Source organism: Giraffa tippelskirchi, chromosome 10, assembly GCF_054371585.1.
Source record: "Giraffa tippelskirchi isolate mGirTip1 chromosome 10, T2T-mGirTip1v1.2.pri, whole genome shotgun sequence".
Taxonomy (NCBI): Eukaryota; Metazoa; Chordata; class Mammalia; order Artiodactyla; family Giraffidae; genus Giraffa; species Giraffa tippelskirchi.
In genome coordinates, this window is record NC_137284.1 from 156,993,284 (window position 1) to 157,011,850 (window position 18,567).

Consider the following 18,567-nt stretch of genomic DNA (forward strand, 5'->3'; position numbering starts at 1 on the left):
GTCGGGAAGATCCCCCGGAGAAGAAAATAGCTACCCACTCCAGTATTCTTGCCTGGGAAATCCCATGGACAGAGGCGTTTGGCGGGTTACAGTCCATGGGGTCGCAAAGACTCGGACACAACTGAACACACACACATCCTAATCTAGCTCCTAAACTGTACTCCCAAATCCTCCAATACTCTAGACATTTCTATCTTGTAAACATCTATGCCAGACACTCAAAATTCTCCCTCTACATTGGCTGAAATCTCTCTTCCTTTCCATCCACACTACCAACAATCTACCCTCTGCCTTCATCACCTCACACCAGGACTACACAACATCCTGTATCTCTGGCTCCATGAAACACCTCTCTTCATATTATTACCAGGATGGTTTTCCTGAAGTAGCCATCATCGAGTATCAGAGTGCCTACATTCAACCATAAGATGGACGCAGAATACAGAATAATATAATAGCCATTCTTGTCCTCAGGAAGACTGCAGACATCTACTTTTAAAACTTTCAATTTAAAAATAAAATAGTCCAGGCATAACGCAGAGGTGAAAAACTTGTCCACTGGTCGTCTACAGATTAAACCTAGCCCACAAAGTATAGTTCCAAATAGCATTTTTAGATCTTAATTGAAAATACTTAAAAGTCAAGAGATTTCACATGAAGATCCAAGTTTTCAGCCTTTGTTGAAAAACCAGAGTATCTAGCAACATCTCACAGTCTCACGTGGCAGCCATCAGCCAGAACTGTCTCTCAGCGTCTCCAAAGCAAGGCACCAAGCACCCTAGGACTCTTCAGGCTCTTTTTATTCACCATTTTCTCCCCAACTTAAGGCCTCAAAGATGTCAGCTGTCATTCAGGAGCTTACAAGCTGCACACAACTCATTTAAATACCTACTTGGTCCCTGTAAACAGTTTATAATGCCTGGACTATAAAGCCCAAAGTCATTAGCTCTGCATTCAAGGACCATCACAGGTTGGCCCCAAACCCCACATTAAGCCTCTGTTCCAGTCACACTCCACCAAGAAAACACCTTTTACACTTCCCTCAATAATTGTATTCACTCTGCTGCCCCGGAACACCCTCTCAACTTTCTTCTCACCCAGTCTGGCTAAATGTTATCGACTCTTCAAGGTGTAATTCACGCACTACTTCCTCCACATTTCTGGGGACCCTTTGGGCCACAGTAAACCTTCTTCCAGATTTGACTGTCCCTCCCAGCATACATTTGGCACTTACATGCTCTCTGAATAACGTGTCACATGAACGATCTAAAAAGTTACAGAAGAGTATTTCTCAGACTTAAACAGCTGCCACATTTGTGCATCATACATAGTTACTGCTATTACAAAATTAATAGCAGAAGCAAAGTCAAACAATTTTCCTGTCTTTTACATGAGACTTTTTCTAGAGAAAGTGCAAAAAGAGCTGTGTCATTCCTGCTTCTCTTAACCTGTGTTCTTAAGTCCTTTAAATTCTGCAAATGGAGAGACTGACACTGCCAATTACAAATTCAAGATTAATCTTTCTACTGAATATTCACACTAACCACAAGTATACATTTACATGCAGGCCATCACCAAACAGAAGAAAAAAAATCATCTCTATTTCACTCCACAACTTTTGAACTTACACTGCCAAGAAGCTCTGAAAATAAACACTGCAGCACAAACATGATACAGAAAATGTTAAAATAAAGGAAGAAGGGATTAATCTGCTTGTTGAAATTAAAAGACGGGCCAAAACAATTTTTTTTATAAAAGAGAGGGAGGGAGGATGGGAGGGACACACACACACACACACAGAAAGCTTGGAAGTTTCTTGTGTATCAGCTACAAATTACGTCCAAATATCTCATAGATTAAAAACTATGTCGAATGCTGTCAAGGGTTTCATACACCTCCTCCCCAGGTGAGAGCATCTGAAGTTCTCTATAACTAAAAACTGATCATTTTCATTTTGGAAGGTCAATGAAGTTTCATTGAAGCCCCTCAGTCATAATCACAAATGCCTCAAGAATACAAGGCTGGACAATCGCTCTCTTCCTAGAGGAAATCTGACTATGGCCTGGGCAATAAATAATATGCAGTTTTGCAAAAAAGTGAAGGAGAGGTTAGAGGAGTGTGTCTTGTCACCCTGAAAAGTGACCACAAATCTGGCATGGCAGAATTAACTGATAATAGGAAAATGTACTAAACCACTGTTTGTAAAACGAGAAAGCAAACTGTTGTAATACTTTTAAACTTACATGGGAATCCATGCTGACCAAGTTTACATATTAATAATCATATTATATCAAATATAATTTGTATTTTAGACTAAAAATGCATTCTGAAAGACAAGAGATTCCATGAAGAAGACCAACAGCAGGGCAACAGTAAACTAAGAAGCCCACCTCAGAGGTAAGAGAGGCTGCCATTCCAGGATCAGCTCTTCAGGTAAATTAAAACATCTCAGTGCCCATTTGGTGCTACAGAGCAGTAACTACTGAAAATGTCCACGTATCTAATTTCGTGAAAAGAAAAAGAATAACTATCATAAAAGTTACAAATTTGCATTATCTCAAAAAGCACAAATAGTGGTATCCCTCAACTATAAACTGTTTTATAAAACTGCATATATTATAATGCAATACAGTTTTTTTGTTTGTTTTTGTTCTGCTGATTTCAAGCTCACAGCCACGGAAATGAGAACTCTGAGGGGCAGGGGGAAATGTGCTTACAAACACAGGAGAGCAACAGTCCCGTGCAGCACAGCCATGTTTGCTGGGCCCCTGGAAGACATCACTGGCTGTGCCTCCCTTTTTTTCTACAATGATGCTCAAGGTGACTTTCTAATAACACTAACTGACCTCTGAAAAGAAACCTGGTTCAGGGTATAAGGAGTTTATTCAGAAAAGGTCAAGGATACAGCCTCAGAAATCCTATCCCCGCCACCTGCTGCTTCTGTGCCATCCCCATACCCACCCCCACACTGAACATCAACTTTACTGACTTGGTAAGAAACAGGGTGAATGCTTCCTTGGCTTCCCAACTGAGTAATGTGAATATATATTCCCAGGAAGAAAAGAACAAACCAAAGCTTCAGGAAGAGTTTCCTTAACCTTAACAGAAAAATAACTCCAGGCACTGGTAGTGCCTGCCCAGCAGCAGGAGCTTCCGCACCAGTGGGAAGAACTGCACCTCTGATAACGACCAAGTGACAGTCTTTACTGCGCAAAAGAACTTTTAGACATGCACAAACTTCACCGATCCACTTAGTATTTCCCTACTTTCATACCCACTTTCAAACTCTGCCTCTAAGATTAATAGCTTCAGTTCAAATTTCTTGATATTAGATTGTAAACATATATATATATATTTTTTAATTTATTTAGCTGCATTGCAACTTAGTTGCAGCGTGCAAACTCTTAGTTCCGGCATGTGGGATCTAGTTCCTTGGCCGGGGATCGAACCTGGGCCCCCTGCCCTGCAAGCTTGGAGTCTTAGCTTGGACCACTTTGGAAGTTCCATATACATAATTTTAAAGTAACAATAGTTGTAAAATTGGTAACCGCATATGCTTTTCAAATGTGATTAAAACATAAAAATGACCTAACACTATGAAACAAGAAATATTTACCTAATTATTAAGTATTTAAAAATTTAAACTCAAAAGAATGTCTATTTACTAGTCCATAGCTAGCTTTTTCTTTTATTCCAAAACAAATATACTAACCTACTTTTAAAAAATACTGCCATAAGGCATCTTCTCTAGAGTAAAACAACCCACTTACTGATCATCTAAATAACACTGACAATTTAAACACCTTTATCTCCATTGCATTCCACAAAGATACCAACTTTCATTTCTGAGGTAATTATTTGCAATTCCACATAACTTTAACATTTACAAACCTAATTTACATTTGTTACACATCAGTTTCACTTTCAGGGTCTGCACTACCCAGGTCTTTTCTGCATGTATCTTAGTACAGTATGGATTTACACACAATTGAAAACCCCTCTCCTTGCCTCCCATTTCAGATATTAGCTTCCATTTACCTGTTTCTAAAACGACTGGAGATTCTATTACCTTCTTCAAAAGACACACCTAATTTTAAAGAATTCACTAAAAAGTTTGGAGCCATCCAAGTTACCACTAGACTTAATTACCTGTAAGGACTACCATATCAGTTTTCAAATCTAAAAAAGAAAACTCTCAAGACTTAGAATTGTTCTAAACATCTTCCAAAGTGTTGAGATTTTTATACTGATATATTACTTTCATTCTGTACAAAAGTTTTAATCTCTCAAAGGGCTACCGTTTTCTCCATAATATAAGCGATAAAAATTAAAATAATAAAGTGACAATACCCTAAACCAACCTTTCTTCCGGTGTACTCAGGAGCTGCACTAATACAAATGAGCTCATGGCAATTTCAGGGAAAGTGTACACGTACACATACACACACACACTTGCAAGTGTAGGGGTGAGAACAACACTGATAGATCTACTCTTTCTAGAGTAAAAATTTAAAAGCAAGTCTAAAACATGTAATAATCCAAAATAAATGTTCACAAAGAAACCATGAATAGTGAAAATGGGAAGTAATGAAGTTAAAACCCTACTGTAGCTTCCTATGCATTGCTTTAAAGGATACCAAAAAAGTGGCAAAGAAGTTCAAAATTACTTAAACCTGCACCTTCCTTCTCCAGATTTGTTAATACAAGAATAACAATGGCATTTTACATCAGATACTACAATGCGAGTAACACAGTAACCCCTAACTTTGTATCACAAAGGCGCTAATGCAATAGTGTATACATCCTGTACTTGTTTCCCTCGCGATTTGTCACAGCTAGGTAAGAGCTGCCCATAAAATATGGAGGCAACTCGAAGGCCCTGAATCGCTTTCACAGTAGAAGGATAGCAAAGCAAGAAAGAGCACATACCCAGTCCAGGGCTTCATGGGGTTCCCACAACCCTGTTCTCTGCCTGGGTTTACACTCCTATTTTTACTATGTATCACCAAACGTTAACAATGCTATTGCTAAATGAATGCACCCCATCCGAAAGAAAAAAAGCCAAACTAGAACAAAAACCCAGAGAATCCGTAAGTAAGCTGCTCTCCGCGGCGTCCGCTGCACCCATGCACCAGCAGGAGACGACCATATAATGAAATGAGTAAGCACCCAGGCCATTCTACAACTCCGAGGACGGCCACAGACCTGCTCGGCACCCTCAAGAGCCACGCGCGCTCGGCGACTCCCCGGTACGAAACGGCTTTCTGGATTTCATGGGCAAAGTTGTCCGAGAACCATACTGCAAAAAGGCATTTCTAACCACCGAAAACCGGCGCTGCCCAGCCCCGGGGTGCCGGCTCCGAAGCACCCGAGAGCCGCTCGGGCGCCGCTCACAGCTCGGAGGCGGCTCCTCGAGGCGAGTTCGGTCGCGGTTTCCATCCGTCCAGAGCTGCACCAACGTGCTCCCCGCGCTCGGCCCGCGGCTGGGAGCGACGTTTCCAAAAACTTGGAGCTCGCGGTCCCCGCGCGGCCACCACACGGAGTTTGAGCGGCTCGGGCCGGGCGGTGCGGGCCGGGCGGGAGAGGGGAGCGGCCGTGAGACTTCCAGACGCGCCGGTGAAGCCCCGGAGCCCGGGGCTGGCGGGGGTGGGGGGAGGCGAGGAAAGTTAAAGCCGCGGCCGGCTGACAAAAGCAGCCCGGCTGCGGCAGCCGCTGCCCGCCGGCCGGCCCGAGGGACCACCTGGCCCCGGCGTTTTGACAGCTCGGCGAGCGCCCGGGGGGTGCCGAACCCGAGGCAGCCCCGCGACTCCCCAGCTGCGCCTCGGGCTGGAATAGCCAACGAGCCGGCGAGGCCCAGCGGCGGCTACGAGAAATTTCTCCAAACACAGAAGCCCCAGAAACCGCGCCGCCGGGGCCCAAACTAAAAAAAAAGTAAAGTGTGGCGGCGGCGCGGGCCGTCGGGGGCCCGGCCGCGGAGGGCGGTGCGGGGCGCCCGCGGGAGGCCGGGCGCCGGCGCGCGGGGCGGGCGCGCGGGGCGGGCGGGCGCCCCCGGGGCCCGGAGCCGCGCGGTCGGAGGGGCCCCACCCCCACCCCGCGGGGGCGGCCGGGGGCGCGCGGGGGCGGCGGGGTCCCGGGCGCGCCGGTGACAGCTCCGGGCCGGCCGCCGCCGCCGCCGCTGGCTCCCGGCCTGGCTCCCTCACACTCAACTTACTTCTTTCTGGCTCTCTGGAAAGGGGAAGCGCCATCTTTGCGAGGCCGGCCCCGAGGTCTTTTGTCTGCGGCTGCGGGGCTCGGGGCCGGGGCTCCGGGCTCCTCGGGGGGTGGTGGCGGCGGCTGCGGCTGCTCCGCGCTCTTGTCCTCCTCCGACGACATCCTAGTCACCAGGAAAGACACATGGATCCCGGTCCTCCTCCTGGGGGGCTCCTCCCGCCGCCGCCGCCGCCGCCGCCGCTGCTGCTCGGGTTCCTCCTCCCCGGCTCAGCCTCTCGCATTTCCCGCAGCCCCGGGAGCAGCAGCAGCAGCAGCAGCAGCAGGTACCGGGAGAGGCGGCAACATGGAGCGAGCAGGACACGCACTCACACACATACGCGCGGGCGCGCGCACCTCGGCGCGCAGGGGCCGGGCGGGGGGCGGGGGGCGGCGGGCGGGGCGGCGGGAGGGAGGGGCCGGGCCGGGCCGGGCCGGGGCGGGGAGCGCGGGCGGGGCCGGCGGGCGGGCGCCGGGCGGTGCGGGAGCGGGCGCGGGCGGCGCCGGGCGGGGCTCCTGAGGGGTGGGGGCGGGGGGCGGCCGGCCCCGGGGGTCTCCGCCCGCGCCCCTCCCCCAGGCCGCCCTTGGCGGGGAGGAGAAAGGGGCCGCGGCTCGGGGAGCGGCGGCCCCGCGGGCGGGCGGGGGTCGCGCCCCCCGCCGGCGGCCCCTCCCCTGCGCGAGCCGCGTCAGGCCGGGCGGCGGCGGCGGCGAAGTTTTGACAGCTGCTCCAGTTGTTGTTGTGGGTTCCGGGCTGCGCGAGAGCGCCGGCCCCTCAGCGCCCGCGCCCGCCCTCCGGGGCTGGGGAGGAGGAAGTTTTGCGGGTGTGCGTGTACCACACACACACGCACACACAGACACACACACACACTCGACCGGGGCCGTCGCGCGAGGGCCGCCGCCGGGTCTGCCCCGAGCGCCCCCGCACCTCAGCCCTCTCAAATTCGCCGCCGGTCTCGCCCACACACGGCCGCCGCGACGCCCCCGCCCCCTCCCCCTCCCCCACCCCGCCGGCCCCCGCCGCCCCCCGCGCGCCGCCGCCGCCGCCGCCGCCGCTGCCACTCACGGGGGGCTCGCTCCGCGCATGCGCCGCCCGCGGACGCGCCGCCGCCGCTGACCTCACCGCCCCTCCCCCGCCCCCGCTCCCTCCTCCTCTGACGCGGCGGCCCCGGCTGCGCCGCGGCTCCGGCTCTGGCTCCGGCTCTGGCTCCGGCCCCGGCCCCGGGAGAACGCCAAACTGCGGAGGAGGGAGTCCGGGATCGGGGTCCTGGGGAGCGCGCGGAGGCAGGGCGAGGACGGGGGCAGGGCCGTGTCCCCGCTCCGGAGGCGCTCGGCCTCCCCCACCCCCCCCACAGCCGCGGACATGGGGGCGGGTGGGTGCGAGCTGGTCGCGCCCCGGCGCGCGGCCGGCCCGGGCTCCCCCTCAGCGCCCCCGCCCCCACCCCGCCCCACCCTCGGCGGGGCGCGGGGAGACCGGCCCGGAGGGACTGAGCCGGGCGCACGTTCAGCGTTCTTTCGTTTTTTTAATGCGCGTCTGTGGAGAAAAAGAAATGGAGTGCAACTTCGTTCTAATCCCATTCCAGGGGTACTTTCGTTATTGCCACGTCGTTTTCAAAATGATCCTGAAAGGGTTTATAAAGCTGTCAGACAAAAAGAACGATGGCATTCTGAGGAATAAAAAGGCTGAAAGACGTAATAAACCAGTAAAAAAAAAAAAAAAAAACACGACAACTTGGTTTGAACGTTGGGTGAGATGCGATGCGGGGACAAAAATCGAAGGAGTTGTAAGCTGCGTCTTAAAATACGTGAAAAGGGTGTAAGAAAAATAGGGCTAAGAGTCAGAAACCTGAAATGGACACTTAATCAGAAAGGAGAGTTACAAATGTGGAATCCTGGGCTGCTTATTCTAGCAGGGATCAGCCCTGGGACAATGTGCTCTTCTGAGCCTGCCTTCCCGTTCACTAGCGGAGTGGAAAGATCGTAGATTTGAATGGGGAAAAAAATACTAAGAACTAGCAACCGTTTGCGAAACCACAGGGGTAAACTCTCATTTTCCAGGCACACACTCTAGGCCGGACACCCAAGGCACTCTCAGGATTTTCATCAGTTTTCACAGCACAGTTCTAGTGTAAGGTAAGAGTAATGCGCCGTTTCTCCTGCTTTGTCGTTTGCCTTCACTTCCTCCCCAGTAGCCAGAATATAAACTTTCAATTGTGTTTTCTTATTTGGGTAAATACAGTTTGATTTCCAGAGCCTGTTCTGACTAAAGCATAGTTTTTTGAAATGAGGACTACAGTAAGAATTTGAATTCCTTCAGGGTTTGGTTCCTGCTGGCTTTTCCAAGTTTAATAAATTTACAATTTGAGACTGAGGAGACACTGTCTTGGTAAATACAAACTTTTAAGTGTCTGACTTTGTACATAGAAATACAATATATACATGACTAATGATAAATGTAAGAAGTGATATTTTTAATGCTTATTATTACTCACGCTTTTTCATTTTCTGTACAAACATACTTTCAAAAATTGGATTATCGATCCAAATGTTTATCTTCGTTAAGTACTGCACTGAGAAGGGTCATTTCCAACTGTGTGTTTCATATGCACAAAATTCTACATCAGGGCAATTTACTTCAGTATACTTGTCAGCTCTTTGGAGAAGTTAAGGGTCAGAAATGTGCAAATTGCAAGTCACTCCTACTGGAGACAAGTTTTAAAAGGAAACACCTAGGGTCTGGGAAGAGAAAAGTGGGTAGGATAAATGGAAGGATAGAAACAGAGGCTGTGCTTCTAGAAAGACAGAAGATGAAGATAAACCTGGTGTTAAATCTCCATTCCTTTGGCTGCTGTGAGCAGACAGGTGGCTGGGAGCTGTTTTAACAGGATTGATGGGAGACTCATCAGCTTGAACTTATTGAGGGCAGAGCAGGCAAAACATAACCCGGGATGCAGAGGAAGTATTCAAGGAATACTTATTCAACATAAATAAAGGTCTTTCAAAGGTTTTTCCATCTCTGTCATCCAAATTACACAGCTTTGAGACCACAATGGCAAAAATCCAGGAGGCAGGTAGCTGAGGTAGGTTCCTCAAAATTATAAAATCACAAAGTCAACGAGCATCTGGAAGGACCAAATGTGAAAAAAAAACAAAAATAGAATGTCTTCTTTCTAATAAGTACACATGTTAAATAGGCACTTAAAAAATACAGTAGGTATGCAACAGTGTTAACAGCAATTAACTCTAAAGGGCTGGACTTGCACTTCTTATATATTTTTTCTGTATCAGTCTTCCAGAGCAGATGTAGTCTAATCACAAATATATATTAGATGTTCAAAATGTGGATGGGGAGTGAGGGTTGTTATCTGCAAACAAGAAAAAGCAACATCTCATGAAACTCCTATCAGCAAAGGAGATTCTCAAAGAGTCTAACATACAAATGATGGAATTAAAATTCATGGTACAGTAGACTTTCTTACTCATTGAAGGCCTATGAAATGTCACTGATATGTCTTTCTTTAGAGAGCAGTCTTTATCACTTTGTTTCAGTGAACATGAAAGTATTTATGAGGCTTTCCCATAGGTTCACTACTAAATGGTATCCCTCTCTTTTTTGTATTCCCATAGTCTTAAATTCCTCAGGGTTTGGGGAACCAAACGTTTATGATTGTGTAAAAAGACCACTAAAATGTAAATTCTAGATCTTACAAAATTTCTTTTCATATTTTTACTATTAAAGTTGCACTTTAAAAAGTTGCAGTAATTGCTGTCTTTTCTGGTCCTTTATTTTTCAGTGGGGGAAGAAAATGTTTTTAAAAGAATTTCAGCCACTTATAGACTAAAAGCCATATTTAGTCTATAGTGCATTTTTAAATTTAAAAATTCATATTGCATTACATAAGTTATTTCAATTATGTACCTGTGTACATGTACCTGTGTGGTAGAAAAATTAAGGGAAGAAACTAAGAAGGAAATAAACAGAATAATCACCTTCAGAAATAACTTTTGTATCAGAGTTTGAGATGGTCTAGAGCTCATTTTACAGAGATATGCATCTTGCCTTCTAGGGGTCTCTACTTTAAACCTGGCATTACTAAACACGACTACTGAACAAGACAACCCAAAAAGGGTGGCAGGCAACTTTTAAAAATAAACATGGGAAAACATACAAATAGATTAAATATTTACATCTACTGTGTACATGACCATAGTTTTAAAAGAAATGCATCTGGGGATGTGCGGGAAGGGCAGGGATGGGAGAAGGCCGCAGACAGGCCTGCCCAGTACACACACACACTTTCTTAGGTTCCTTGCTGCAGCAATACCTACGACAACTGTATTAGCTTCCTATGGCAACTGCAAAAAGCGACCCCAAATAGGCAGCTTAAAATAACAGAAATGTTTTCTCTCACAGTCCCAGTGGCTAGAAGTCCAAAACCAAGGTGTCGGCAGGGCTGGTTCTTCATGGTGGGCTCTGGGAAGCGTCGGTTCCACGTCCCTCTCAGTGTCAGGGGGGATGTGGACGTGACAAGCAGTCCTTGGCGTCCCTCAGCTTGTGGATGCACCTCTCCTACCTGCCTCCATCATCGCGTGGCATCTTCCCTGGGTGTCTCTGTGTCCTCCCGCATGGGGCTCACCTGTGTGTGTGTCTTCTCTTCTTGTAAGGAATATTAGATTAATGGTCTACCCTCTACCAGTATGACCTCATCTTAATAAATAAATACATCCACAACAATCCTACTTCCAAATAAGGTCACATCCTGAGGTTCTGGGAGAGAATGTGAATGCGGGAGGGCAGGGGTAGGGTGGGAATATTCAACCCAATATAACCACCAAACAGCCTATATTGATGCCTACCCATCTTAGCAGATCACAGCAGATTTTGTTAGAAATTTTTATATGAGTCAACTGCATGCAAGCTCTTCTTGAGGCACACAAAAGTTATTTACATTATTTTACATGCAATCAACTTATCCAAATAAAGTGAATTTAACAACGATGGTGTCCACATAGTAACAAAGTTGAGATTCAGTAGTTCCATGGTTAGTTTGATCTGTGTAGAGGTACATCAAAAAAATTCGGTTCAGAGCTTCCCTGGTGGCTCAGTGGTTAAGAATCCACCTGCCAACGCAGGAGACACAGGTTCGATCCCTGGTCTGGGAAGATCCTACGTGCGGTCGAACAGCTAAGCCCCGTGCAGCGCAGCTACTGAGCTCTGGTGCTAGAACTACTTACGTCCATGTGCCCTAGAGCCTATGCCCCCCAACGAGAGAGGCCACCCCAAGGAGAAGCCCAGGCACCGCAGGAAGAGTAGCCCTCCATCGCCCAAACTAGAGACAAGCCCGCGTAGCAACAAAGACCCAGCACGACCAAAAATAAATGTGGACATGGAACTTACAGTCCCACGCATCAGCCTTCAAGTTGAATTCTAAATTCCTCGGCATGGCTCACTAGGTCCTGGAGAGTCCCTGCCACCCTCCAGCCAAAGTGCTACTCTTCCTTTCCCGAGCCACACCACGAACTCCAGTCTTCAGGACTATTTCTGGTGGGCTCCAAACCTTACCAGGCTGTCCCAACCCCTCCCACCCCGCCAGCCCTTGGCCAATTCCCACTTCTTTTTTTTCCCCCTTCAGCTTTCTGTTGTTGTTGTTTTAGTCGCTACGATGTGTCTGACTCTTTTGCAACCCCATGGGCTGTAGCCCGCCCGCCAGACTCCTCTGTCCCTGGGATTGCCTACACAAGAAGACTGGAGTGGGGGGCCATTTCCTCCTCCAGGGGATCTTCCTGAGCCAGGGATCAAGCCCACGTCTCCTGCATCTCCTGCACTGGCAGGCGGATTCTTTACGGCTGAGCCACCTGGGAAGCCCTTCAGCTCTCTTTAGACTTCACCTCACCCTGACCACCATTCTCCCCGTGATGAAGTCCCCCTCGATGCTTCTACAACACCTGTGCTCTCCCCATCACAGCTCTCCTGGCCGGTAATGAATGGCCCCCTTAACTGTCTGCATCCCAGCCTAAGTCCACAGGAGACCACCCCTCCTGTCTGCCTTATTCACCTTCTATCCCTATGACTCAGCAGAGGCCCAAGAGAGTTGCTGAATAAGTAAAATAAATGGGACAATGTTACTTTCAAGAAATACAGCTAAGATGATCCTTTACAGGAGTATTTAAGTTTAAAAAAGAAACTATTTATATCGAGGTATACAAGTATACACCCATACTTTGCTACATTTTGTTGGTCTTTACATTTTACTTTTCTATAAGGAAACAAGCAAGTCATCTTTGCCCCCTATAGCCAGCATTCGTTATGTGACACTTCTCAGCGTTACTGGCTTTCAGAAACGGGGTATGGAGGATCATACCTTTTCTAATGTAGTCTCTAAAATCTAAAGAGGTAACATAGTTGCCCACTGTCTTCCAACAACATAGTATGTCCTTAGAGACACTTCTTATCCAAGATATCAAGGGGAAATTGTTACAGTCAAGCACATACAATATGTATCATGTCATCCACTTATGTAAAACTGTGTAAATCCACAACAATCAATATATACATATGTGCATAAAGTAATAATGTTCATCAAAATATAAACAAAGACTGTCTCTGGGCTGGGATTCCAATAAGGTTTACTTTCTTTGTTATTTTTCCTTTTAAGTTGTGTGATGAATGGCTATCATTTTTATAAAAGCAATCGAGTTGGTTTTCAAAGAAAAAGTTTTTCTACAAATTTATCTTTTTTTAGCCTTAATTGTATTTAATGTTCATGTGACATCCTTTTCCTTTTCTTTATTACTATACGCTTGTCTGTGGAAATATTAAAACAACACTCACCAAACTATCACCAATCCTGACTGGTATAATCAGTTTCAGAGTTCTAGTTTTAGAACTTTTCCTTTTTTTTTTCATCTGCCATTAAATGAAGTAAAAACGGTTTTTCCAAATGAAAAATAGTTTTTCTCTCTTTCCTTAATCTTTTTTTTAATTTTATATCAGAGTATAGCTGATATTGTGATAGTTTCAGGCAGACAGCCAAGGGACTCAGCCAGACATATACATGTACCCACTCTCCCCCAAACTCCCCTCCCATCCAGGCTGCCACATAACACTGAGCAGAGTTCCCTGTGCTGTCCAGGAAGACCTTGCAGGTTATCCACTTTAAACAAAGCAGTGTGTACATGTCTATACCAAACTCCTTAACGATCCCTTCCCTTCATCCTTCCGGGCTGGTAACCATGAATTCCTTCCCTGGGTCTGTGAATTTGTTTCTGTTTTGTGAATAAGTACATTTGTATCATTTCCTTTTAGGTTCCCCAGATGTCACATGTCTTTCCCTAATCTTAATAGCTAGGTTCATCACCCCCAGCTAACGCTCCAACACCTAAGAAAGTTGTACTCACTTGGTACCAATCTTTCCTGTACTGGTCTCACGTGCCTGCCATCTTTGTGTCCCCAGTACACTGAACTATGAGCTGGATGCTCACAAATATTTGTTACAAAGACTAAAAAGGAAGCAATCATTACTCCAGTAGGCGCCACGTGCAGAAAGGAAGGAGCTGGAAAAAGAAGAGAGGGAGGTCGGAAGAAGGGAGCTCAGATTGTAAGGGCAGAGGGGGAGGGTGGGAAGGCGCAGACTCACTCACCCTGGTTTGCTGTCTTCCTGCTCACTCTCACTCCTCTGCGTCCATGTCTATTACTCTGTCTGCAGGCTGTTGGCCTCTTGCCCTCCCTTGTCCTGACCTGCCTTTGCCAGGTCAGTCACTGTCATTGAGAAGAGTTGTCCTACACTGGGCAGGCTCTCACTTCTGCAGCTTGAAGGACAAACAGGCCAGCAGACGCCTTAAGGAACCTGATGAGGATAAGGTAGCCAAAGAGGCCGGGGCACACAGGTAACTGAGGTGGTTAGGGTTACAGAGTACTGCACAAAAAGTAAACAAAACTGTTTCCTCTCAAAGCAAACAAACAAACAACCCCCAAAACAACCAAACAAACAACAGGAGCCACAGCATCACCCAGGATCTGAAGAGAGTGGGTGTTTTCCTCTGGTTTTCTCTTCTCTGTCCTCATCTGTTGTCTCTAAAGTTTAAAAGAAACTCTGGGGCCGCGGGTACCGGCGTCCTTTCTCTTCTGGACAACAGGCCTGACAGCCGCCTGCCCCAGAGCCTCCCAACTCATGGTTCGTCCTTCTGTGACCTCATTCCCTGCCTGGTTCCATGTGCCACTCTGTGACTTAATCGAGATAAGACCTGTTTCAGCACACAAGCCCCAGTGGCCCCGAGGGCTCGACCCTTTGCAGATAACTCGGGGGGGTGGGGGTGGTTTGAGGGCTGAGGTCTCAGCAGATCACCCTTGTGCCTCCTTCTCCAGAGACTGCTTTTCCCACTGACCCCTCGAGAGGCTTCAAAGATCGCCTCCCTGGGCGCTTCGCGGCTGTTCTAGCGGCCCGCTGGGCCCCAGGGCGCGCCATGGACCGCAGAGCGCCTCCAGCTGCGCCGGAGCTGCCCAAGCGGCTGGGAACGCCGGCCGAGGAGAAGCACCTGCTGAGCAGCCTGGCCGCGGCGCACACCTTGGCCCGAGTCCTGCGGCCCTGCTACGGGCCTCAGGGGCGGCAGAAGCTCCTGGTCACCGCCAAAGGCGACACCGTGCTCACAGGGCACGCCGCGGCCATCTTGCGGGCCCTGGAGCTAGAGCACCCGGCCGCCCGGCTGCTGCGGGAGGCGGCGCAGGGCCAGGCGGAGCAGAGCGGCGACGGGGCGGCCTTCGTGGTCCTCCTGGCCCAGGCGCTGCTGGTGCAGGCTGAGCGCCTGCTGCGGGCCGGACTGCCGCGCGCCCAGCTCCGTGAGGCCTACGCTGCGGTGGCCGCGGAGACGCTGGCCCTGCTGCCGTCGCTGGCCGTCCGCGCGCTGGGGCCCCTGGAGGACCCGGTCTGGGCGCTGCGCTCGGTCATGAACACGCACGCGCTCTGGCGCACCGACCATCTGGCCGGGCTGGTGGCGCATGCCTGCTGGGCCACACGGGAGCTGGACGGCCGCTTCCGGCCGGAGCGCGTGGGCGTGTGCGTGCTGCCCGGCGCGCGGCAGGAGGACTCGTGCCTGCTGCCCGGCCTGGCCCTGCCGGGCAAGCCCTGCGGCCAGGTGACCATGGTGCTGAGCGGCGCCCGCGTGGCCCTCTTAGCCTGCGACTTCGGGCCCGCCTGCCCCCTTGCGCCAGCCACCGCCCGGCTCTCCAATCCCGATGACCTGATCCAGTTCCGGAAAGGCAGCGACAGTCTGATAGAAAAGCAGGTGGCCCAGCTTGCCGCTGTGGCTAACGTGGTGGTGGTCTCGGGGGACATCGACGAGAAGGCCCTCACGCACGCGGACGAGTACGGCCTCATGGTGATCCAGGTCGCGTCCAGGCGGGAGATGGCTTACCTGAGCGAGGTGCTGGGTACCCCTCTGACACCTTCCTTTCTTCCCCCGCTGGAGCCAGGGAAGTGTCAGAGGGTATACGGGCAGGAGCTGGGAGAGGCTTTGGCCGTGGTGTTTGAGTGGGAGAGTCCAGGCACCCCTGCCCTCACCTTGGTCCTCAGGGGGGCCACCCCCCATGGGCTGCGGGGAGCCGAGCAGGCCGCCTACAGCGGCATTGACGCTTACTTCCAGCTGTGCCAGGACCCCAGACTGCTCCCCGGAGCTGGGGCCACAGAGATGGCCCTGGCGAAGATGCTCTCGGAGAAAGGAACCAAACTGGAAGGGCCCAGCGGCCCCACCTTCCTGGCGTTCGCTCAGGCCCTGCAGTCTCTTCCCGAAACCTTGGCAGAGAACGCGGGCTTAGCCGTCCCCAACGTGATGGCAGAAATGAACGGAGCTCACCAGGCTGGAAACTTCCTCACAGGAGTGGGGGTCGAGGGGCTAATAAACGTGGCCCAGGAAGAAGTGTGGGACACCCTGATAGCCAAAGCCCAAGGGCTTCGAGCCGTGGCTGACGTGGTTCAACAGCTCCTGACGGTTGATGACGTTGTCTTGGCCAAGAAGAGTCCCGCGTCTCTGCAGGACCCGAATCCTGACCCTAAGAAGAGGAGCGCCCGTCCCCTGTGAGAAAAAGGGAGCCCTTGGAACAAATAAGTGGCAACATCCTCAATAAAGTGGGGTCGCTAAGAAGGGCTCTGCCACCCGCAAAAATGAATGCTTGCCTTGTGTTGCCTCCAAGTTTGGTGCTATTTGAGTCCAGTTCTTTGGATAACAACAACATATAAAGAAGCACAAGCAGAGTCCTTCTCCTTGATTTACTTCCTTTCAGATTCTTGGCTTTTTTCATTTCCTGTTTCTCTCCATCAGATTCTGTTCCATCAGATTCAATTCCATTAAAGATTTTTAAATTGAGTAACTGGGTTTCGGGGAATGTAAAAAAAAAAAGTACAGGTATCTCTTCCCAACTATTTTGAGTATTCCTGCATGAATTCTAATATATGTGAATTTCTATCCTGATGTCACTTTAACAATCTGAGAACATCAGTTTTAGCTTAAAGGAGTGGCCAGTCATTTCTGTTGTGATTATTTGGAAAAAGGAAAGAATATTAAGGCAAAAAAATTAATATAAAAGAAGAAAATGAGGTGGGAGGCAAATACTATTCTTAAAAAGCATCCTTGGCATGTATAACAAAGATAAGAACACACACCTTAGACCCACACACAGCTCTGGAGTAGGAGAGGAGCAGTGGGGAGCACCTGGCACCTGGGTGTCCTGGCCAGGCTGTGATTATGACAAGGTGCTGTGCTTAGTCGCTCAGTCGTGTCCAACTCTTTGCATCCCTATGGACTCTAGCCCGCCAGGCTCCTCTGTCCATGGGATTCCCTAGACAAGAATACTGGAGTGGGTTGTCACGCCCTCCTCCAGGGGATCTTCCCAACCCAGGGATCGAACCCAGGTCTCCCGCATTTCAAGGTGGATTCTTTACGGTCTGAGCCACCAGGGAAGCCCATGACCAGGTATCCCTGGGCAATAAAGAGGGGTTTGAGTAGAGCCAGAGCATGTTACCCAAAGCCTTTCCCACTTAGCCGTCCGAGTTTCTCTGCCTCTGGGAAGAGAGCAGCATGTCGGGGCAGAAGTGAGGTGATGGGAGGCTGCAGTCTCTTAGAATCAAAACAAAAAGGCTTAAGCATTTGGAGAGAGAACCAAACTCAAGAAACAACTGTCTTACAGCAGGCAAAGATTCTTTGAAACCAGAAGTGAAATCCTGAGAATCTGTTAGTGAACAAAAGATGGTGGATGAAAATGTACAGAACTAGACTCACTATTACAAACTTCAGATCTATACAACATCCTTCATGGGTGGGTCTGCCCTTGTTTAGTCTTCACTATTAAATCTTAGCAAATATAACTAAATGCTATCATATTTCTCCCCTGCCCTCAGGTTCCATATTGTTCTCATAGAGTCTCAAATTCCATAATCATAGTGATGATGATAGAGATAGTTAACTTTGTAAAGCAGTTCAAAAGCACTTTGTATCATTTTATTTAATCATCAAAACAAACTTAGGAGAAAGAAGCTTGTTATCACTCAGCTGCCGGAGACACAATTGAACTTCAGAGAAATTAAGTGATTGGGCAAAGTTACACAGTAAATAGAAGTGGAAAACCCATTCTCTTATTCATTATTTTATTGCCCCAATCAAATTCCTCTGTTGTGTCGTTTTCATAGACATAACCGCTATGATTATGAAGAAAGTATGTCTCAAAATGGCCCTTGGAAAATGTACAATTAGTGTTTTCTAAATTAGGTGAAAAGCCATATTCATTTTGCAAAATAAAATAAAGATGGCTCTTGCTCACAGAGAATGTTTTATTTATATATCCAAGACATATGTAGTCAAATAATGTAACTTAGTATCTTTTAAATGCCCTAACTTGGATACACAAGTGATTTTTTTGATAATTTACTTGGGGAGAAATCATACTGTAACATTACCATCTCCTTTCCCCCAGACAGACAGATACACACAGACATACACACAATTTATATATATATATATGTATATATAGAAACAGAAATAGACTCACAGACACAGAGACCAGACTTGTGGTTGCCAAGTGGGGCGGGGTGGCAGGGTGGTGGGGTGGGAGAAAGATAGATTGGGAGTTCGGGATTAGCAGATGCAAACTATTATATATAGAATGGATAAACAACAAGGCCCTACTGTATAGCACAGAAAACCATATTCAATATCCTATGATAAACCATTCTGAAAAAGAATGTATATATATGTATAACTGAATCACTGCTGTACAGCAGAAATTAACACAATATTGTAAATCAACTACAATTAAAAAAAAAAAGAACTGAAGAC

The 18,567-nt window shown here is 48.6% G+C and overlaps 2 protein-coding genes and 1 long non-coding RNA gene across 4 annotated transcripts in view; 1 reads left to right on the forward strand and 2 right to left on the reverse strand.

The window, feature by feature from the left end:
* KMT2C (lysine methyltransferase 2C) overlaps positions 1–7,677 on the reverse strand; it is a 263,902-nt gene extending 256,225 nt beyond the window's left edge. Inside the window, exons 1-2 of one of the 2 annotated variants that reach the window (XM_081533535.1) lie at positions 7,310–7,677; positions 6,212–6,373 (exon numbers count right to left, since the gene is read on the reverse strand). In XM_081533535.1, coding sequence (XP_081389661.1) covers positions 6,212–6,373; positions 7,310–7,329 — 182 coding nt within the window. In that variant the 5' untranslated portion in view covers positions 7,330–7,677. Of the gene's footprint in view, positions 1–6,211; positions 6,614–7,309 lie in introns of those variants that run through there. The other variant, XM_081533536.1, reaches the window with a different exon arrangement.
* A 5,222-nt stretch (positions 7,678–12,899) lies between these two features.
* LOC145523375 (uncharacterized) lies at positions 12,900–14,377 on the reverse strand. Its single transcript, XR_014066515.1, has 3 exons — positions 14,254–14,377; positions 13,885–14,090; positions 12,900–13,797 (listed from the first exon to the last, which is right to left on the reverse strand). It is a non-coding gene; the product is annotated as an uncharacterized LOC145523375 (long non-coding RNA).
* Positions 14,378–14,477: 100 nt separating this feature from the next.
* On the forward strand, positions 14,478–16,402 carry CCT8L2 (chaperonin containing TCP1 subunit 8 like 2). Its single transcript, XM_081533545.1, has one exon. It carries the CDS (start codon positions 14,707–14,709, stop codon positions 16,315–16,317), a length of 1,611 nt encoding a protein of 536 aa, XP_081389671.1. The 5' UTR covers positions 14,478–14,706; the 3' UTR covers positions 16,318–16,402.
* The last annotated feature ends 2,165 nt before the right edge of the window (positions 16,403–18,567 follow it).